Genomic DNA, 23951 nt, shown 5'->3' with positions numbered 1-23951 from the left:
TAAAACAAATGAAATCACCATTATGTGAATAATATCCTTTAAAAATTTTATAAATGAAACTATGATAGTTTTATTTTCATTTTCAATTTTACTTCAGAGTCACATGTATGTACCCAAAGAGCCACATGTGGCTCACGAGCCGCAGTTTGCAGACCCCTGTTCTAATGCAACCAAAGAAAACCTCTGGTCGGGGGAGACAATAGATGCAGGTATGGATTCTATATTTCCATCAGTTTCAGAGATATTATGAAGTTCCCTTTAAGATTAAAAATCTAAACTGGCAAATAATCCATTTTTATTTTATTTAGAAAAACTGGCCCTACACTGTTTTGTGGTTAATAGTTTTGTAGTTCATTAGTTTGTTTCATCCTAGTTCAGAGTCTTTTTTTTTACCTGAGGTCATTATTTTCCCAGAAAGTTATTATACTTTTCATGAAAATATCTAAGGTTTGATTGATGAACTACTAGTATTTTAATTTTACGAACAATTTTTGAGCGAAGTTTGAAAAGAGAAATTACACTAGTGGAAATGACTATACAAGTATTCTCCAAACTCAGTTTCAGAGTATAAGGAAGGGCAGCTTAAACACACATATGCACGTCTATACTCTTCTCTTCAGAAAATCTCGCTGCAACTTGAGCTTACTCTAGGTGGCAAAAAGGCTATTTTCCATGCTGATAGCAGCCCAGAACTTTGGGCTTCCTGCAGGGTTGGCTGGTTTTAACTCACCGCAATACGGTATTTTTTCCTTTTAAACTCAAACAAAGACACGTGGACTCCTCTGTGAACCTTTTTAGGATATTTTCCAGATTCTCTCCCTTGAATGAAACATACTGGCCGCAGTCAGATAGGAAACAATCAAGCTGCGCAGTGGCCAACCACTTTATATGGGGTGTACCCTCTCAATCTGCCTACAGCCATTTTCTGTCCATGTAGAATCACCGTTTACTTAACATGCTTGTATAGCAGGTCCTCAGGTAATATCTTCACATTCAACATGTGTTATTCAACTTATAATGTTGACGAGATGCCACAGGAACTTAATTCTTATTTACATCAATTAGCTTGCAGTGAAATTGGTTTTCTTATACATCGTTTTGCTTAAAGTCACAGAATCTATCAGTGATGTTATGGGAGGACTTATTGTACATATTTAGGTCTGCGACGCCTGAATTCCTCAGATTAGTAGTCAAAGTCCCCACTATCTAGCCCCATTCTATTTTTCTAAATTTTTCTCTTGTTACACCCTCCAAGATATTCAACTTTAAGGCTGAAACCATACCAAATTATTCCCTCATTGCCATATATAACACACACCTTCCAGTTACTATATTTTTTTTATCAAAGTGCATCACTTAAGTCCTAATCTATGTCACTTTGTAATTTTCAGAAGTACTATGTGATATTATAATTTTCAGGAAAAAAAACAACTTCTGTGTAACATTTATTATGTGCTACATTCTCAGCCCGGGATCTCAGATTTAAAGAAGGGAGAAGGCTTATATTTTTTGAAGGACTATTTATTATACACCAGGCACTATTCTAGATGTCTTTATTTAGTACCCACAACAAACCTGATACATAAATATTATCTGTAATTTATAGGCACAGTAATGAAACTCAGAATGGCTGACTGCATGACTAACAGTTGGTTGAAGGAATTTAAATCTCAAGGGCCTATTCTCTCTGCAAACCCCTCAGCCTTTTAATGATTATAAAACCCTCTAAATCATATCTATCAGACTTAGATATATAAATATGTAAACAGATGACTATCAGCTATGACATGAAATAGTTCACCAAGCATTGCCAAGAAAGAGCAAATACATACATTTCTGAACACACCTGATTCTGTTACTTTATTGAGCTTATAATTTAGTCCATTAACACTTAACATCTTCAACCTACTTTCCATTAGAGTGATGAAGGCAGGTATATATTCCACAGGGAAGAGAGAAGTAGGTAGTTCTCTGAAAAATGCTTTCAACATCACTGCAGCTTCTCTATGGCACATTTTGTCCCATTTAAATTTATCAGCATTAAATCTGGCATCCAGTTCTTCACGGTATTGCTGCAAATCAAGGAAAACAGTCAATATTTAATGAGCTGTAATCACCTGACCCACTTTGAAAACTGTCATTACACAAACTATTTTTGTGAACAGATTGAAAAGCCAATATCTACTAAGCCTAACTTTTTTTTTTTTTTAAGCTGAGCCATCCTGCCACCTCTTGGCAGCTCAGCAGCAGCTCAGCTGGGGCCATGAATCAAACCGGTGACCCTGTTGTTCAGAGCTCACACTCTTGAGTGAACTCTTAACCAACTGAGCCACTCAGCCAGCCCTAAGCCTAACTTTTTTCAACATGATTAATGAATTGAAATAATTATTTTTAAGTGAATGTTTAAAAGTGTTTTTCTAAAATCTTTTTAGCATAATGTTAATCTTGAAATCATTTGCTAATTTTATACAAACATAAAAGTTCTTTACTCAGATCATAGTTTCATTTATGTGGTTTTGGCAGAATACCACCTATCCCCACATGGCAATGCACTGTTAGATTTTGACAAAGCCTCCATTTCCCTGTTTCCTTTTGCCATCTATTTCTAAATTAGATCATGAATGTGTGCCTCTCAGCGAATTCATACCCAGAATGAGAAATACCCAAATAAAGGAACTCTGACCTCACTGCAACATGCAGACTAACTGACATCTTCCTGGAGTAGTTATAACAAAGTTTATGCCAAGACATACACATGTCTTGCACATGTTTGCATGCTTGTCCAATCATTCATAAAGCTTAGAACACTGTGTAATACTTAAGAAAAAATCACTAAGCCTCTATAAATTCTACTTGGGTTATACATTTTACATTATCAATTCATTTGATTATCAGTGCCATCCATTCTCTGTTTCTTTTTCGAAGTCAAACTCATTTTCTACTGCTCCCACAGAGTTTGCCTATTAATACCAGGCAGTTATAGTCAGTTTCCCTACTGACACTAACTGCTCCAAAAGATACTTAGAAAGGTAACATTGAAAACTCTCAGTTTCTTTAAGGCCTCTGCTTTATTCTCATGAGAAGCCGAATTCTTCCAGCCTTAAATATGCATAGCCAGAGTCAATTTCCAAGGAGCAGCTCATTAACCAAACCAGAAATAAATGCACTGATGGCTCCCAGAGCCTGCAAAATGGGGGTACCTTGGCAGGACATGTCTCTTACAGAAAGACAGACATGATTTTGAGCCATCCTCTGATGACATCAAAAGGGGATTTTCTTTCTGTTCTTGAGAAATTCTCAATACAATAGGAATAATACAGTTAATCAATCAACCCTGTGCTGATACACTTTGTAAAGCATTGAAGCATACATATAAAACCCTCTTGGAATAAAAGAGATCAGGTTCTAGGAAGAGGATACATGAGATCCATTCTTTGCCTTTAGACATTTTGTAGTTCAGTGGATAGAGTTATTATGAACTCATAATGCTAATTTAGGATGTTAAATACTGTAAGAAAAATCATGTATTGGATACTAAGCAGTCATGAAATAGAATCAAACTCTGCTGTAGCAAAGTCTTGAGGACTAGTGAGGAGTTTGCCAGGGGAAGAGGAAATAGAAAGGTGTCCTGGACAGAAGAAACTGCTCAAGCAGTGACACAAGAGCAAGGATACACAGTGGGTCTAGGGAACTCCAATTAGTTCAGTATGGCTGGCGCATCATGGGCAAGGAGGACAGCAAAGACAGAGATGACACTGAGGAGCAGACCAAAGTCACACTCCTAAGGTGACTCCACTTCATTTTGTAGACAATGAGGCCACATGGGACATTTCCAAGCAAGAGAATGACAAGGTGGCATTTACCTTTTCTGACAGCCAGATGCAAAAGTGATTTGGAGGAGTGTGGTGCTTGGCACTGGTTAAAGAGCAGGCCAGTATCAAGGAAACCTGCTATTGGGCAATGGCACCATTTCTGGTGATGGATAATCGAGGACTAACCTGGAAAAGCAGTTGTAAGATAGAAAGAAGAGGTCATTTAAAAAATGCCATTGAGGGAAAATTCTCAAGAATCAGTGATGACTCTAGAGCTGCTCTCTAGGGACATAGACTAAGGACGCCATCTTGGTGCTTTCCATTTGCTTTGCTCCAGTGTGCCAGTATCTCCCAGAAAAGAGCTTATACACTAGTCTAGAGACTCAATTATTCCAACTGATGGCAAAGGGATACCGCCAGATCACCTGACCAGGAGGGCTTAAGCTTGCAGTCCCACAGTACATATTTGCATGCTTTTAAAAGCTGTTCCCTGAGTACTTGGATGAGCACAAAGGTTACAGAGATGACAAAGAGCTGGGGCAAGATTGAACGACATGGTTCATCTCCCACACAAGGCCACTCCTTAAAGACTGGGAGAGTTGTTTCATCTACTGTATAGAAACGAGAACAGAGAGACAAGAAAAATGAAGAAACAAAGGAACATGTTCCAAATGAAAAAACAAGATAAAACTTCAGAAATAAACCTTAATAAAACAAAGATAAGTAATATAGCTGATAAAGAGTTCAAAATAATGGTCATAATATGGTCACCAAACTGGGTAGAAGACTGGATGGACACAGTAAGAACTTCAACAAAGAGATGGAAAATATAAGAAAATATCAAACAGAAGTCATATAGCTGAAGAATGTAATAATTGAAAAATATGCTAGAGGGGTTCAATAGCAGACAAGCTGAAGCAGAAGAAAGGTTCTGTCAACTTGAAGATATAGCAATGTCATTCACCTAATCAGAGTATCAAAAAGAAAAGAGTGGAAAAAAGTGAATATAGCTTAAGGGGCATTTGTGACAACATGAAACAGACTAACATTTGCATGATAGGTGTCCCAGAGAAATGGGCAGAAATCTTGTTTTAAAATATAATGGCAGAAAATTTCCCTAACATGGTGAAGGAAACAGACATCCAGATCGAGGAAGCCTAGAAGATTCCAGAAAAGATAAACCCAAAGAGACTGATATTAAGAAAGATTACAATTAAAATGTCAAAATTTAAGGACACGAAGATAATATTAAAAATGAGAGAAAACAACCTGTTATTAATACATACAAGGGCTACCCAACAAGACCATCAACAGATTTTTCAGCGGGAACTTTATAGATCAGAAGGGAGTGGCGTGATATAGTCAAAGTGCTAAGAAAAAAACCTTCCAATCAAGAATGCTCTACCCAACAAAGTTATCATCCAGAATTGAAGGAGAGATAGAGTTTTCCAGACAAGCAAATGCTAAAGGAGTTCATCACCACTAACAGGGCCTTATCATAAATGTTAAAGGGACTTTTTTAAGCTGAAAAAATAGGGCACTAATTAGTAACAATAAAACCTGTTAAAGAATAAACCTCCCTGGAAAGGTAAATATATAGTAAAGGTAACAGATTAATCACTTATAAAGCTAGTATGAAGGTTAGAAGACAAAAATAGTAAAAATAACTATGATTGAAACAATTAGTTTAGAGATACACAAGATAAAATACGTAACTTGTGACATCAAAAACATAAAACATGTGGTGGGGTAGAGTAAAAATATTGAGTCTTAGAATGAAACCAAACTTAAGTTGTCAAATTAAAATAGACACTTACAAAACACCCCATAAATAACAAAATGGCAGTAAGCACATACATATCAATAATTACTCTAAATGTAAATAGACAAAATTCTCTAATAAAAATACTCAGAGAGTTTGAATGAATAAAAAAAAACAACAAGGCCCATCTATATGTTGCCTATGAGAGACTCATTTTAGATGTAAGAACACACAGAAACTGAAAGTGAAGATATGGAAAAAGATATTCCATGCAAATAAAAACAAAAAGAAAGGTGGAGTAACTATACTTCCATAAGATAAAACAAACTTTAAAACAAAGTGTAGTAAGAGACAAAGTGTAGTAAGAGACAAATGTGGGCATTACATAATGATAAGGGGTCCATCCAACAATAGGATAAAACATTTGTAAATATGGACTCAAAATAGAAGCACCTAAATATATAAAGCAACTATTAACAGCCCTAAAGCAAGAAATAGACAACAATTACAATAATAGTAGGTGATTTTAATATCCCACTTACATCAATGGATAGATCATTAAGACAGTAAATTAATAAGGAAACATCAGCCTTACATTACACATTAGGTCAGATGAAGTTAATCATATACAGATATATACAAAATATTCCATCCAAAAGCAACAGTGTGCACATTTTGTTCAAGTGTTCCAGGATATGTTAGACCACATAACAAGTCTTAGTACATTTAAGAGGTTTGAAATCATGTAATGCATCTTTTCTGACCACAATGCTATGAAACTATATATTAATTGCACAAAGAAAACTAGAAAATTAATGAATATGTGGAGATTAAACAACATGCTACTGAGCAACCCATGGGTCAAAGAAGAAATCAAAGGAGAAATAAAAAAAATACCTTGAGGAAAACAAAAATGGAAATATAACATACCAAAATTTGCAAGATGCAGCAAAAGCCGTTTTAAGAGGGAAATTCATAGCAACAAATGTCTACCTCAAAAAACCAGAAAAATGTCAAATAAACAACCTAACTTTATACCTCAAAGAATTAGAAAAAAAAAGGACAAATGAAGCCCAAAGTTTGTAGAAGGAAGGAAGATTAGAGCAGAAATAAATGAAATAGAGATTAAAAAGACAGTAGAGATCAATGAAACCAAGAGCTGTTTTTTTTTGAAAAGATAACAAAATTGACAAGCATTTATCTAGACTCACCAAGAAAAAGGAGAGAAGAGGACTCAAATAAATACTACACTTGATCTTAGCCAAAAGGCCGAGAAGCAATAGAGGACTCAAATAAATAAAACATCAGAAATGAAAGAGAAGATATTGTAACATATACCACTGAAAAACAAAGGAACATAAGGGACTACTATGAACAATTATATGCTAAAAGTTGTACAACCTAAATTCCTAGAAACATACAACCTACCAAGTCTGAATCATGATGAAATAGAAAATCTGAACAGACTGATTACTCAGACCAGATGGCATCAATGGTGAATTCTACCAAACATTCAAAGAAGAATTAACACCAATCCTTCTCAAACTCTCCCAAAAATACAAAAGATATGGGAACTCTTCCAAAGTCATTTACCCTGATGTCAAAACCAGACAAGAATGCCACAAGAAAAGAAAATTACAGGCCAATATCCCTGATGAACATAGATGCAAAAATCCTTAATGAAATATTAACAAATAAAATTCAATAATACATGAAAAGGATCAATGTATTGATAAATCAATAAAATAACACACACTGTAATCAAGTGGAAGTTATTCGAAGGAGGCAAGGATAGTTCAAAATTGCAAATAAGTTAAAGTGATACACCACATTAATAAAATAAAGTATAAAATAACATGATCATCTCAATAGATGCAGAAAAAGCATTTGAGGGCCGGCCGAGTGGCGCGATGGTTAAGAACTGGCTTGGGATGCCAGAGGGCCCCGGTTCGGATCCCACATATGAGGGCCAGTGACACTGCCCTCCACAGCTAAGATGCTGAACAACAGCTCAACCTGGAGCTGGGCTGCCATGAGTCGCCAGCAATGGCGTAGGCTACAGCCCCTGTGGCAGTGGGTTTCCATGGGCAACCGTGTGTAGCCAGCAGCCAGCGTGAGCGGCCAGCAGCCGCAGTGAGCGGCCATCCAGAAGCCGGCGACTGATCTGCCTCGCCCGGGAAGAGCGCAATGATGGTGCCAACTTGGGCCAGTGAAGCAACGTCCTCCACAACTAGACTGAAGAACAAAATGACAGCAACTTGTCTGTTCCCCTTCCCCCAATTCCCCAGCACTGTTCCCATCCCGCCAATTCCCCAATTAAAAAAAAAAATCTTTAAAAAAAAAAAAGAAAAAAGAAAAAGCATTTGACAAAATTAAGCATAGATTTATGACTAAAAACTCTCAACAAATTGTGTACCAGAGGGAACGTACCTCAACATAGTAAAGGCCCACATGCTAATTGTCATAATGACAAGCCCACAGCTAATGTCATACTCAATGGTGAAAAGCTGAAAGCCTTTCATCTAAGATCAGGAAGAAGATAAATGTGCCCACTCTTTTAACTTTTGTTCAATATAGTATTGGAAGTCTTAGCCAGGGCAATTAGGCAAGAAAAAGAAATAAAAGGCATCTAAATCAGAAAGGAAGAAGTAAAACTGTCACTATTTGCAGATGACATAATCTTATATATAGAAAACCCTACAGACTCCATCAAAAAACTGTTAGAACTAATAATAAACAAATTTAGCAGTTTCAGGATACAAAAATCAATACATAAAAATTTGTGTTTCTGTGTACTAATACCAAACTATCTAAAAATGAAATTAAGAAAACAATACCATTTACAATTATATCAAAAAGAATAAATACCTAAAATAAATTGAACCAAAGAGGTAAAAGACCTGTACTCCGAAAACTACAACACATTGATGAAAGAAACTAAGAAAGACCCACCCAAATAAATGCAAAGATATTCTGTGCTCATGAATTGGAATAATCAATATTGTTAAAATGTTCATACTACACAAAGCAATCTGCAGATTCAGTGTAATCCCTATAAAAATTTCAATGGTATTTTTCAAAGAAATAAAACAAATAATCCTAAACATTTTTATGGAACCAGTTATTATCTTTCTTAAAATGTGTATACATTTTTTTTGGCACTCTGTATATATAATGGAATATTATTCAGCCATGAAAAAGAATGAAATCATGCCATTTGTGGCAACATGGATGGACCTCAAGGGCACTAAGTGAAATAAGTCAGACAGAAAAAGTCAATTATTGTATGATTTCACTTTTATGTGGAATCAAAACATCAAAAGGCTCATAGATACAGAGAAAAGATTGGTGGTTGCCAAAGACGGGTGGTTTCAGATTGGGAGAAATGGGCGAAAGGGGTCAAAAAGTAAAATTAAAAATTAAAAAATATAGGGCTGGCCGAGTGGCGCGTTGGTTAAGAGCTGGCTTGGGACGCCAGAGGGCCACGGTTCGGATCCCACATATGAGGGCCAGTGACACTGCCCTCCACAGCTAAGATGCTGAACAACAGCTCAACCTGGAGCTGGGCTGCTGTGATCCGCCGGCGCCGGAGTGGGCTGCAGCCCCTGCTGCAGTGGGTTGCCATGGGCTACCATGTGTAGCCAGCAGCCAGCGTGAGTGGCCAGCAGCCACAGTGAGCGGCCGTCCAGAAGCCAGAGACTGATCTGCCTCGCCCGGGAAGAGTGCAATGATGGTGCCAACTTGGGCCAGTGAAGCCACGTCCTCCACAACTAGACTGAAGAACAAAAGGACAGCAACTTGTCTGTTCCCCTTCCCCCAATTCCCCAGCGCTGTTCCCATCCCCCAATTCCCCAATAAAAATCTTTAAAAAAAAAAATTAAAAAATACAAAGAATCAGTGATGAACTGAATATGAGACCCAGAGGGAGAAATAACAGTCCAAGATGAGTCTCATCTCAGATTGCTAGCTGGAGAAATGGGCAGGTGAAAGGTGTTATTAGTATAATAGGAAACACAGGAGGAGCACATGTTTTCATCCATTGCCTGCTATCACTGCTGTAAAGCAAAGGGGAAATGGGTCTGAAGTGGGCAGGAAGCACCAGTAAGGGAAAAAGAACTCAAGCTCATCCTACATACCTCTGTCACGGGGAGCTATCTGAAATACTAACGTGACCATCATTCTAACCTGTCAGTCGTTCCCTGTCACCTAAACAGCAGCATGACTCCAGTGCCAAGAGCAGGCACTATTACCCGATTCTTTAGGTCTTTATCCCAATTCCAGAACTAACTGCTTGTATGTTCTGTGCCTCAAGTTTCTCGCTGTGTAATAGGGATGTAAAGCAACCTCATGGAGATGAAATCAGATGATATAATGTAAAACTCAGGGGTAGAGCCTGCCACACAGAAAGTGCTCAATGAATGCCAGCTGCTCGTTATGTACCACTCTTCTTGGTCTGTTATTAACTTTAGTATTATTACTATGGGAAACCCATGCATATGTGGTTGTAGATATTCGGGTAATAATCTTGTCTGGATGGCCAGTATAAAACAAAACTGAGAGAAAGAATGTCCTCTGTTGGTTTCTACCACAGCAGACTGTGGAGGGCTGGAGCAGAGCTGATATTTCTGTGGTCCTAAATGTAAAACCATATAAATCAGGTGTTGAATTTACCTTGCTAAAGACAGGGAGCGTTTAAAGGTGAAAGAAGTCATGTTTTCTGCCCAATGATAATGAGAACACAAGGCAAGGGGTCAGAGACATGATCTTAAATCTCCTCTGAGCAAACATAAAGGCTGCTTCCATTTCTGAGATAGTTTTATAGCAAATGACCTGCCTTCAGCTTCAAAAAGCAGTTCAGGAAGGGAAACCAGCAGACCAGGTAACACAGAAAACATTTAGAGAAGCCTCAGAATAACTGAAATGAGTCAAAAAAGAAAACCTCACATGTCAAACAGTCTGACTTCTTCCATAAAATATATTTCCCAGTGTTTGGCTCAAATTTCTATCCATTTTGGAAAAAAAAATTATTGGAAACATCAAAATATTAAATTGTTTCCAAATGATCTGAGGCCTTAAACATAGGAATGGGCTCTGCTGCTGTGACCCTGTGTGACTAAAAGTAGCAGCTTCCCCTTAGCACTGCATTCCTATTAGTCTTACCAGACTTTGAAAGCACAAAACTGGGCCGGATGTTCATAATAACACCTTAGTGTTAGTGTCGTCCACTTATCACAATTTGAGGGTAACTAAAGTGGAGTTTTTTAACTGTCTTTCCCCAAGCATATTCCTAGAAAAAATAATCTGACAGATGAAATTACAAAAGAAAATAGTTTAAAAGTTTGAACAAAGGATAAAAATAAAGACCCCTTTAATATATCAAATTACAATGCCTTTCTATCTGTGATATTCCCCGATTTCTGTTCACTGGCCCAGATTTCTTTCACATTGGCTTTTCTGGAGCTCAAACCATGAAAACATCTGGATTACATTTTTTTGAACTAACAAGAAATGGACTAAATAGGCTGAAACTACATAAAACTGATTAGGGGAGAAAGGGACTTTTATTTAAATGTGATTCAGGAATGCATGTGTTTCTAAGAACACTTTGAAGGAATTACTAGCTTTTGATAAGCATTTTTCAGTCAAACTAGCACAGAAAAGTAATTTCTTCTATGATGCTAAAATTCATGCACAGAAGAAATGCCATGTTGTTTTTTCTCTTTTTGACTATTTAAAAAGAGAACTTTAAGTCATACTATGTTTTAGACACACACACACACACACACACACACACACATGTGCACGCACACGCGCGCGCGCGCACACACACACACACACACACACACACACACACACACACGAGCCAGTAAATATATGGGCAAACACAACTTCCCAATTATGGAGGAATGTTTAGACAGATGCAGTGTAATTCTGTTTAAAAAATTTGTTTCTTTGACTTCATTTTGGTTCTCTAACTCCACAGATACAACAAAGATTTAACCAAAACTAGTGATAGCCTTCATCCTCAGATTGAGGATACATTTGTTCTGCAATATATACAACAACCATAACTATGAGAGCCTGAGACAAAAGCAGATTCAATTTAGAAAGTATAAACCTTAAGGAGCCATTAGAAATTTTCCTGCCTTCCAAATGAACTTGTGCCAGTATTTAGTAATCTTCACTCCTAGGGAAGTCACAACCCCAAAATGCCTTGACCCCTTCTGCCATTGGCAAAGGGTGGTACACTGCTCAGATCTCCCTTCAAAAAGAACTTGCTGTTCACCTGTAAAAATCCTGGTAGCTGATTCCCCCAGCTGCTAGCACCTTCTGATCTGTCTCAGCCCTTTCTTCATAGGAAGTCCTAGCACTGACTAAGTGTGGTAGGGGGGCCGGAGCACAGCCACTTCATGGGACAGGATGAACTAACTGTTAGACCTGAATTGTGATCGGAAGCTCAGCCTACCCAACCCTGCCTCCATCTTTTTAGAAGCACTATCCCCCAATAACCCTCTTCTAGTCCTAACTTCATCCTAGCATCTGCTTTCTGGGGCTTCCAAAAGACACAGCCTATTTATTCTCAGTTTCCACTTAGAAAGACAGCTCCTCAGATTTCTGTATAAAACCTTGAAGACTTCTGATGGAAATAGAATTTCCCCAAACGTGTATCAAAATGAATTAATGAAGAGAAGCTTTTCCTCCTCTACACATTTCCTTTTAATACTTCTAAACAGAACCAAGTTCACTTTTCCCTCACCCTGAGACTTTTTTCTCAGAGATTCAACACTTAAAACTGCTCATGTTTCCGTGTCCACCAGCCAGGGAGTGATATGAGGGCAGAAAGGAATTCTTCATGTGTACGATGGAAACTAATATTACTTTAAATGGAATTGGATTTTAGAACAGCTGAGCAAGTATTATAGTGGTTATGGTTATTCCTATAAATTCTTTTGTTTTTTAAATTGGGGAACAGTGTGTTTTTCCAGGACCCATCAGCTCCAAGTCAAGTAGCTATTTCTATCTAGATGTGGAGGGCACATCTCAAGTGGCCCATGAGGGATCAAACCGGCAACCTTGGTGTTATGAGCACTGTGCTCTAACCAACTGAGCTAACCAGCCATGCCCCCTATAAATGCTTATAAGGACTTTCATTCAAAGGAGAACCAAACAATATTTCTAAGTATAAAGCAACTGATAATGGAAATAAGGGCTCATATAACATTGGTTTAGTGAATTCCATGACTGAGAGGAGCACAGCAAACTAAAGTGTTTAACCCAGAAAAACAGTGATAGAACTTTTCAACTTTTACAAACTAAATACAAGCAGTTGTTTTTGATGGTGAAATGATATGTTGTTTCATTGTTGTTAGTTTTTTTATTGTTTTAAAACAATATACTACACAGGACCATGGAATAACATCTAATCAAAGGTATTGAGGAATACTAGTTAAGGTCAAGCAACAGTATCAAAAACATCAACAAAGGACTCGCTACCTGATGCTTGTATGAACTGGGTCTAGCTTGCTTAGATCTCTAAGGAGGAAGAGAGAAAATGTTCAGTACCTTGACTTTGGCAGTACATCCTGAAAGTCGAAAAATTCCTTCAGATTCCAGACCTGATTCCTCAACTTTTTCAAAAAACTAGAAAGAAACAATACATTACAAAAATAAATCCTCTCCATATGATTACAAACATCTAAAATAATAATGATGACAACAAACAATGAATTACCAAGCATATGTATTTACATACCTGGTACTTGAATGCCTGGGTAAGTGTTCACAACACCATATGAGGTCTAAATTAGCCTCCAGTTTGCAAATGAGGAAACAGTCTTAGGCTGTTATATCACTTTCCCAGGATCAAACTTAAAAGTAACATCACTGACTCTCTCAAGCTTGTGCTCTTCACCACTAAAGTGTACTGCCGCTTAATTATTTTAAGATCTGATTATTATATCTCTTCCTACAGATTGAGTGACCAATAAGAAAAGATTCTAAAATCACTATCATTAATTACAACCACTTTAGCTAAGAAACTATAGGAATTTTAGAAATCTAACCAAGGAGGTAGAAACATAAAGATGTATAGCTCTCATGAACGCTCATGGTGTAAACAAATAATAAAAACTAATATTGATTGTGTACTTTTTGCATTTCAGATACCATTCTCAGTACTTTACATCTATAATATTAACTCATTTAAATCCTCACAATAATCCTAGGAGGCAGGTACTATTAGTATCCCCATTCTACTGCTGAGATTGAGGCATGGAAGGGATTAATGACTTACCCAAGTTCACACAAGAGCAGGATCTAGAGTCTCTGCTATTTTCGCTTCAAGATATGATGGTGCCTGGAACTAGGGAAGTTCTTATAGGTATGAAGTGAAATAGATATTTAGGGGAAAGAAATACGTCCAGAAGAAAAGATTTTCCCAAAGGAATGGAAGAGTAATACCTCAAGCTGTCTTAAAGAGGAACATTTAACATCAGTAGTAATGATAGATAAAATGTATTGAGTTGCTAATATGATATGAATATGGATTTAGTTAAACTAGCATTTATTATGCACCTTCCATTTGCTAAGTTCTGTGTTAGGTTTCTGTACTTACATAATAATATAAATTCATGTATTGAATCTTCTCAGTTTTCGAATTTTACGCATTTTCTTCAAACTCTGTCCTTTAAAAGAGGACAAAGGTTCTAATCCAAGGAAGAAAAGGAAATCATAGAGTCGCCATGGACTTTGGCCTTGGGTATGTACACTGTACTCTTTTTTGCATCTACCTCTTGCTGGCTGTGTGTTCTTGGGTAAGTGATCTCACCCTAATTTGCCTCAGTTCCCTTGTCAGTAGAAGGGAGATGATAACACCAACCTCCTTGGGCTGCTCAGCACTGACAAGATGTGACAGGATATGGAAGGCACTGGCACAGCCCTGTGCAGACGAGGCGCCCTACAGATGACCCCTGTGCCCCTGACACATTGTTGGCATCCTCTTCCATTCTCCCTGCCCCCATTGGCAGCCAATCTGTCACCTGATTTGAGGAGTAACTCAATTTGAGGCACTAGTAGCAACATTTAGAGAGATAATAAACTGACAGAATTATTCCTGTGAATAAAATAAGTACTCGTACTTGTATATGTTTCCTAGGTCAATACTTTTACAATCATTTAAAAACTCAATTTAAAATTCAGTAAGATTTGTGTCTAGGGCTTGAAGTTTTCATTGTGCCACTGGATGTCACTGTTGAATAAATGTATACTTAGGTAAAGTGGTGTAAACCCTCCGCTATAAAAAAAAATTAGACTTAAAAGCAAATGAGCCATTCGCCAATGATGTTCAGAGAGATATTAGCATATGTGACTTCAGATAACATCACTTTCAAAACTTCCCAGACCAAAATTCTTTTTTGTCTTAATGTATTCTATCTTCCCAGTCACACCTAAAAACCACCCGAACAAACTGATTTTTAGACTTTATTAACAATTGTTTGGAAAATTCATTTACATGATTACACATACACATTTTGGAACACCCGACCTACGATATATCTCAGAAAATAATTGTATGATCAGTAAGTGGATAGCTGATCATTCATAGTTATCTTCTATACCAGACAAAAATCAAATATACACACAAATACCTATATACATACAAATAACTTTTTTTAAAAATTGGAAAAAAATATAACCAAAGGAAGCCATGTGAGGGTGTATCTGTGTCCATCACCTGGTGCTTTATGCTCAGACAATGCAACAGGCTCCAAAAGGTTCTAGTAAGGCAAACTGCTCCAAGTGCTTGTGAGATGTCATAGGGATTCAAGGAAGAAACTGAAAACCACCAATGGCCTGAGTCCTAACAGGGCTTTAGTGTCTTTAAATCTAAAGGAACATTCATTAGCGGGTTTACAAAGAGCAAATTGGGAGCATGAGGCTCTAGGAATTCTCCATTCATTTACAGTCTACTCACTTTTTGTAGCACAAGGGGGACTTTCACTCCAGGGTCTTTCTTCCGGTCATTGTCCAGTAGGACTGTAAGTGGAACTCCAAAAATCCCATTGTCTTCGTTGTAAAATAGTCAAAAAAGAAAAAAAGAATCAGAAAAGCACTACCTTATTCCAATGTGTCAAACTGTTAAAATCAGAGGAAATCAGTCTTCTTAATTACCTCGTCCTTTTACTTTCTCTGTTTTGTTTCTTTTTAGTTGAATTCCAAAGGCATCAAAAAAGGCTGTCAATTCAATCAGAGAGAGATGGCGGATTTTCTTCATGTCTTCAGCAGACAGATCTCCTGCTTCAGTTAGGCCAAATCTGGTTTTCTGAACAATAAATTTCTAAAATCCATAGTAAGGATATTTATTTTTTATGGCAAAGACAAATTATTATACCTTCATTCAAATGCCACCTGTACATTCTAAATCTTTATAGCAAGACATGCTATTTGCAAAAATATCTGAGGAGCATGCTGCATCATAGAAAGACTGATACGATTTTTAGAATGTATGAAGATCATTACTATGCTATTGGGCTGTCAGAAAAGTCATGATGTATTTTTTCTATGTTTTTCATTGCAAAAATGTGTCGCGATTTTTCTGACAACCCAATAAATTAGGTGCAAAACAGTGTTCTGAGTATACTATAACATTGCCATCACAACTGTAAACACTGCTTTCTTCCAAGGAAAATACTGTGTTGTCAACAATGTACATCCCAGGCATCATACGAAATGTACATACCACAAGGCACACATGAGACATGCATACAAGGCATGCCATTTGGTACTCCCAGGAGAGCTTTTAATATATTTTTAATTTTGGACCATTAGTCCTTAATTCAGACATCATTTCTGCATACTTTAAAAGATTGTAATTTCCAAATTGAAAGTGACTGCATATGCTTGCTGAGATAGCACCTTAAGAATCTAATTTAGATGATCCTAAACAGTCTTAAAAAGAAAAATGCATAGAAAGTGCCAAATAATCCTATTACCATTTTAAAGACGATGATATTATTATAGTCTCCATTTATACACTAGAAAGCAAAATACACTATGACAACCAAAAACCCTTCAACAATCCAGACATGTTGTAAAGACTATAAGTCAGACCTTTTAAAAGAGATTTTTCTTATATTATATATAATTGAGAATAAAATATAAGTATTACACAATAAGTATAATATATAACTAATATATAATTATGTAACTATAAGTATTATAAGTATATATAAAGTATATAATAAATGCTTTGCTCTCAGAAAATCCAGTATTTAAAAAAAACAGCAAAAGTAGAAAAATCCTATAGTTATTTAAATTACAAAGCTTTAAGTACACTTTCTCCATAGGGGTTCCCTAAGTTAGAATTTCCTTGGGGTTTTGAAACCATCCATCAAGTCATTCATGCATTCATTCACTCATTCATTCATTCAACAATTGTTCCTTGGCACTCCAAGTATTTAAAAGTACAACAAAATATAGAATGTAGTTTGGGCATACCTTGTGCTATGAAACACTTAGTTATTTTATATTCTTTCTGAGATCAAGGCCCCACATAGCAGTAACACAGAACAACAACAATATAAACAAGAACCACAATCATTTATTGAGCAATTACCATGTGCTAAACTCCATGCAAAGTTCTCCATGGGAGGCTGGCCCGCACCCTGATGAGCCAAATTTCAGAAGGAGGTGGACAACTTGAATGAGGGATTTGGGGGTCACCCTCCTTTCTTGCACGACTCTCTCTAAAGATTCAGAGGGGCTCCCCCCAAACCAGACCCACTGGATTCCATCTTTTGCCCCAGAATGCCACTGCGCCCTCCAGCATAGAGACTGTCTAGGAGCCAGGAGGGGTTTTGGAGTTTGACACACATAGATTTAAATCCTGTTTCTGCCAACTACTAGCTGTGGGGTGTTGGCTATGTTGCTTAGCTTCTTTGGGCCTCAGTTTCCTTAGCTGTAAAATGGAAGCAATCACAGGGGTGATTGCAACTGAATACCTAGTGTAGCATGGGGCCTTTAAAAGGCACTCAGTGAGTCTTACAGTCTTGCCCCATCCTCTTCCTCCTCTCCATTGTAGGGTATTTGGGGATGGTCCAGGCCGCTTGGCAAAGACGCCTGATTCTAGATGACTCATTCCTTTAGCTCTGAAACTCCGTGAGCCCTGCTCATCATGTTGATGAGCGTAGAACATTCAGGGCTCCACATCATGAACTCCACAAATGCATTTATCGAGTAGCAAATAAATCAATGTAACGTAGTTTCTGTACTGGGCTTTCAGGGTATACAATAGTATCCTGAATACATAAAAGGAGGCTTTCAGGATAATGATGTATGTAGCACTACTTGCCCATCCCATAATAATATTATGAATTCTTGAATTTGTTTCTGAAGAATTTTTAGTGTCTGTCCTATAAGCTCTCACTTTTTATGGTTGTGACTTTCTGCAATACCCCATTCTGATATGTGCTTCTAGGGGCACAAGTAGGTATACAGTTAGACTCTGCATTAACGTATGTAAAGCAAGGAATATGAAGTGCATGAAAGCACTCTAGCCAGGTGGAAATCCTACTGCATCTATAAAACACTGCTCAAGCATACACCCTCACAACTCTTCCTCAACCCAGGGCTGCCAGGAACAGCCAGGCAGGCTTTGCACATACAACAAATGGCGCCCCAGTGTTGCACCACACTGAGGCCAGACCTCTCCCCATCCTCTGTGCACATACAATGGCATTTTTTCTAAAAATCCTAGTTTGCACCATAGAGAAGTAACAGGAAGCTAGTGGAATAATGATGAAAGATTTTACTTACAGTTAAAACATAGTCTTCTTTCTTAAAATCTGACTTCTTAAATTTATTTCTTTTTGGAGCTTCTGTAACCATTTCTGAATAAGATACTTCAAAGGATAGCTCTTCAGCATCTGGTGGAATGTTCTTTTCCAGATAACCATCACCTAAGAAACAAAGGATGTAGAAAATTCAATATTCCATTTAACCAATCAATACCATTTACTGTAAAATAAGCATAACATAATTATTTTTTAAATATATAATTAAATACAAATTAATCCATAAGCACATTAGAATGTTTACATCTAAGGAAAAGCATCAGACACACCCAGAATGATTTCAGTTAAACAGTAATGCAGTGTCATTAGACTTCCATATGAACACATTTCTGTTCATATTGTTATCCAAACAAACTTTCTATTTAATCTGATGTTCTTAATTTTAGATTCTTATGTCTCATGAAAGGCATTGAGGATTACCAAAGTCTAAAAAGGGGATATTTCTATATATTCTCATGATATTAAAATTAAGTCCATCTAAAGCCAACATTGCTGTTGTTAGAGAAGGATAATTAGAGATTCTTGAAAGCTGTCTACTTCCTGGCCTGCTTGCAACTGTTAAGCAGATCCAGATTACCTGCAAAAGAGGCCTCAAATCAAAGATACTACCAAATGAGCAGTTTCTAAATGATACGGTGGTAACAAAGGAGAAAAGATTCTGCTAACAGTTTGTCTCAATTAATTTTATTTGGTGTGAGAGAATGGGGTGTTTGGAGGTGGGACGAGTACATGCTGGGGTGATAGAATCAAAATGGGGAGAAACACACTTACACTTTGCTTTTAGAAATTCATTGCTAACTGTATTGAGTACCAGCACAAAAGCAAGAAAACACAGCTTAAGTTCAAAGGAGGTTGTGTTACTCACCACTCACTGAATTCTGAACTGACCGTCCAGGGCTTGCTGACCCATTGGAATGAACTGGTATATCTGGAATAGTCTCAAGGATAGACTGAAACAAGGGAAAATGAACACAAAATATTTACCATAAATACAATCTACCCTACATTTCAATCTAATTCATGTTCTGCAGTATACAAGAATTATATCACAAAAAGCAATTCTTGATTTCATAAATGGCCTGCATCTGATTTCTTTCGTTTCTTCATTTAATTCAGACCTGTACAGCTCACACAGGTTTATCAAAAGAAAATTAAGACAAGGTCAAAATAACTGTGTCTTCTTAGCTCTTAACATACAGAAATTACATATAGAAATTACAATGCTTGATGTCATATAGTTTGACAATTATAATATTTGTTATTCTTGATGCTCTTGGTCACATATTTTGGTCATAAACTCATAAACTAAGTCATGACATAGCTAGGTGGTTACTAACAGGGACACCAGAGCCAAAGTGCTTGAACTTTAATCCCAGCTTTACCACTATTATATGACTTTAAGCAAGTTACTAGAACTCTTTATTGCTTAGTCTCCTAATCTATAAAATGATGACAGCAGAACATATTTCAAAGCGTTATTATGAATTTTAAATGAATTATCCTATATAAATCACATGAAACAGTATCTGGTACATAGTACTATATGAGGGTTAGCTACTACTAATTTGTTAACATGTTAATTCCTTCACTACGAAACACAGACTGATAACTACCAAAAAATTATGTTTTCTAGTTTGGTTTCACCTCTTAATAAATTTGCTACTTTCTTCACTGAGAGCCTGCCAATGCATTGCACTCCCCTGCAATACTATCAGAAATTGAATATCTATCTTTGTAGAGCCTTGTGAAGCAAGTTACTGCTCAGGTTGGCTGGGTACTAATAAAAAAAATTACACACAAATCCTATCGTTTCTATCAATATAAATTTTAATGTGGGAGTTATCACCTGTGAATATGTATGAGGGTGAAAATCTGCTATTCCATCAGGAATCTTTTATATGCTCTTCACAGATAAAGTCTATTTTTTCCCCCCAGAGCCTGATGTTGTTTCTTTTATTCTCATATTTATTTAGCAATAATTGAACACCTGCTTCATGAAAGAAGCTTTATTGTGCTACAAATTACACAAGGGACTCTCAAATTCCGAGCCTGTGTTCTTTTTCTCCTATTTTATTTCAAAGGAGATGGCACACCGATTGTATAAACAGCATGTGAATATATAGCCAATTATTAAAACATAGATACCCAAATACATAATTGGTGGAAGAGAGAAAACACACAAAAAGGGTCATAGAATTCAGTGTCAGTCAGATTTTTGGTGGCTCTAAAACCTAACACTACAAAATAAAGATTTACCCATGAACCAAAATCCTTAAAAAGATGTGGACTACTTTTTAGTGATTTCCTTAAGCTTTCGGAAAAAGAAATGTTTTATCAAATTTTAAAATAACTCACCTATGGGACAGAACACTCCTAAAAATTGAGAGATATTTATCTAGAGCTTGCAGCTAATGGTTTGGGATGCTTTAAACTACTAAAAGTTAATTTCTTAATCCATAAAGTGGAGAAGGTAGCCTATTGTATAAAATGAGTGCCTGCTCTTTGAAAATTATTCCTGACTTTCTTGGTGAAGCAGAAGTTTAAACTGCGACCCCTGCTCTTGCCTATTTATAATGACACAGAACAGAGTAACATTTATGGAACTTTATTCATCACTTCACTGTGAAGAGAGAATTTCTATAACACAACTATAAGTCTTTATTGGAGAGTAATGGAGAGGAAAGAGGTGCAGCCCAGAAAGTTTTACTGTAGAGGTGGTTGAACTTGTGCTGAAATGCAAGGAATAATTAAAAGGACTTACAAAGGCAGAGGGAGGTGAGCAAAAGCATTCAGGCCAGACATGGTATTATAGCATAAATTTCAGGTATGGAAATATCTGAAGCATTTCAGCTACAAGGAATTATGGAGAGGCTGGTTTGCCAGGAGTTGAGAAAAGATGTTAAACAAATATGAGAAATACATTAGTCAAGAGGATCTGCTCAAATCATAGGAGGCTTTAAAAGCCAGGTAGAGGAGTTGATATTTAGACTCATAAGGGTTAAAACAAAACAGAACTAAATAAACAAAAGAACATTCATGTGTTAAAGCTGGGGCAAGACATGGTGAAAATGGAAAAGGATTAGCCTGCCAATAAATGGACCTTGAATTTTGAAATAGATTGAGTGAAAAGGCTAGGTGCTTGGTATTCATAGTTTTAAAACATCTGTTCACCCATTAAACATATTAACATTAGCAGAATATTTAAAAATACTAGTGATTTTAATGTATTTCAAGCATAAATGCCACTCGCATTTAAAACAAACTCCCATGGTTTGTCCATAACAGATCCTACCATTTCATTATGTGCCCAACCACAAGAATTTTACACTGGGGCTTCAAATAGTAAAGAAAGGCAACATTTTCTTGCTACCAAAGCTTTCTCTGCTACCCAAATCATACTGCACTGAAACTGGAGGGTCGAGTATGGGGGGTGATTATTTTAAATTCCAAATTGTAGAAGGTTAGCACTGTCTGAATTCTCTTCAAATGCAATCCTTCTTCTGGGTATCTACCCAAAAAAATCTGAAAACATTTATCTGTAAAGATGTATGTGTCCCAATGTTCACTGCAGCATTATTCACAGTGGCCAAGCCATGGAAACAACCAAAATGTCCTCTGATAGATGATTGGACAAAGAAGATGTGGTACATATATACAATGGGATATTACTTGGCCATACGAAAAGATGAAATAGTGCCATTTGTAACAACATGGATGGATCTTGAGTTTATCATGCTAAGAGCAATAAGTGAGAGAAAAAGTTGAGAACCATATGATCTCTCTCATATGTGGGATATAAAATTGAAAGCAACAAACAAACAAGATAAGGAAACAAAACTCATAGACACAGACAACAGTTTAATGATTACCAGAAGGTAAGGGTAAGAGGGTGGGGGTGGTAGAAGAGGGTAAAGCGGGTCAAATACATGATGCTGGAAGGAGAACTGAGTCTGGGTGTTGAAAACACAATGCAATATATAGATGATGTATTATAGAATTGTACACTAGAAACCTATATAATTTTACTAACCAATGTCACCCCAAATAAATTTAATGAAAATTAAAAAAAAACACAAAAAAAACTAGGGCTGGCCAAGTGGCTCAGTTGGTTAGGGGAGCAAGCTCTGAGCAACAGGGTGGCCGCTTCAATTACCACATGGGCCAGTGAGCTGCGCCCGAGCTGAGCTGCCGCTGAGCTGCCAACTGGTGGCAGAATGGCTCAGCTGGTGAGAGCACGTGCTCCTAACAACAAGGTTGCCTGTTCGACTCCGGCATGGGACGGTGGGCTATGTCCACCATCCAACTAAGATTGAACATGGCACCTTGAGCTGAGCTGCCACGAGCTGCCAATGGGCAGCCGGATGGCGACTGGACTTGGAGCTGAGCTAGCTGCGCCCTCTACAACTAAGACTGAAGAACAACAATTTGGCTGTTCCCCTTCCCCAATTCCCCAACACTATTCCCCTTCCCCAATAATATCTTAAAAAAACTAAAACCAAACCAAAACAAAACAACCTAGACTTTGATCATCTGATAGTTCCTCCACATTAAAGAAACACTATACCAAACAGCCAGAAATTCACTGACTCAAAAGATATTTCTGACCTTCCTGACTGGCTGCTTAGTTTTTGCTCATGGTTTGAGTCTGTGTTATAACTCTGTACTAAAGCTGTCTGTGCTTGAGTCAATACAAATAATAAACTTCCTGCTCCTCCTCTTCTGCACCTGAGATCAGAACTGATAAATCCACATCTTACACCCCCTTGCCAAATTCCCCAGAGATGAGCTTAAATAAGCCATCCTCTACAAATATGCAATCAATTTTGAAATAAAAAATATAATAACAATTTCAAAATCTATCTAAATGTGAATTTATAAAGGCATTCCAACGACATCTTGGATTAAGAATTAAATGACATATGAAATTATAAACTAAATGTTAAAGGCTATGAGAGCATTAAATTCCAAAAATCCATGACAATAGTTAAAGTATTATTGAGAGATTAATTTTTAAAGTTAAATGCAAATAAGAAAGATTATAAATAAATGAAATGTTTATAATTCAAGAAACTAGAAAAAAATTATCCAAGTATACCCAAGAATTAATGAAAAAATTAATAAGGATTAAATGAATTACTACAATAGAAAAAGTAGGCTTCATTAATTAAAGGTAGTGACTTCTTAAAAAATATTGCTGATATAGGCAATTATTTACAGTTGTGAGTGAGATAATAGACATAAATTTTAGGAACAAAAAAGGAGTAATAGTTAGCTTCAAAGAAACTTTAAAAATTATACACCTAAAAAAATGTATGTATATATTTGTGTATATACATAGGGAGCCAAACAAGTGGATACACATTTTAAGAAAGGAAAACTGTATTAAAATTGTAATACTCAATATATACCAATAACAAAAAATGAATACAAGTCACATTCGACTTTTGCAATTACAAGAGGTGCTCAAAGTGGTTATCGTCAGTGTAATTTTAATACAGATTTTTTCTTTCTTAAAATGTGTATATA

At 36.8% G+C, this 23951-nt stretch overlaps 1 protein-coding gene across 2 annotated transcripts in view; it reads right to left on the bottom strand.

Moving 5' to 3' along the window:
* Positions 1-23951, bottom strand: part of ARHGAP28 (Rho GTPase activating protein 28) — a 75014-nt gene that overhangs the window by 36117 nt on the left and 14946 nt on the right. For both annotated transcript variants that reach the window (XR_002122874.1, XM_019633795.1), the window contains exons 3-8: positions 19291-19375; positions 18388-18530; positions 15745-15910; positions 15548-15639; positions 13138-13215; positions 1910-2072 (exon numbers count right to left, since the gene is read on the bottom strand). Coding sequence is in view for 1 of the 2 variants with exons in the window: in XM_019633795.1 (XP_019489340.1) it covers positions 1910-2072; positions 13138-13215; positions 15548-15639; positions 15745-15910; positions 18388-18530; positions 19291-19375 (727 nt within the window). In the remaining variant the exon portion in view is untranslated. The remainder of the gene's footprint in view (positions 1-1909; positions 2073-13137; positions 13216-15547; positions 15640-15744; positions 15911-18387; positions 18531-19290; positions 19376-23951) is intronic.

The sequence above is a fragment of the Hipposideros armiger genome, unplaced genomic scaffold (genome assembly GCF_001890085.2).
Source record: "Hipposideros armiger isolate ML-2016 unplaced genomic scaffold, ASM189008v1 scaffold_1411, whole genome shotgun sequence".
In the NCBI taxonomy this organism is placed as follows: Eukaryota; Metazoa; Chordata; class Mammalia; order Chiroptera; family Hipposideridae; genus Hipposideros; species Hipposideros armiger.
Note: the sequence above shows the minus strand (reverse complement) of the source record. Positions and strands in the feature narration are given on the sequence as shown.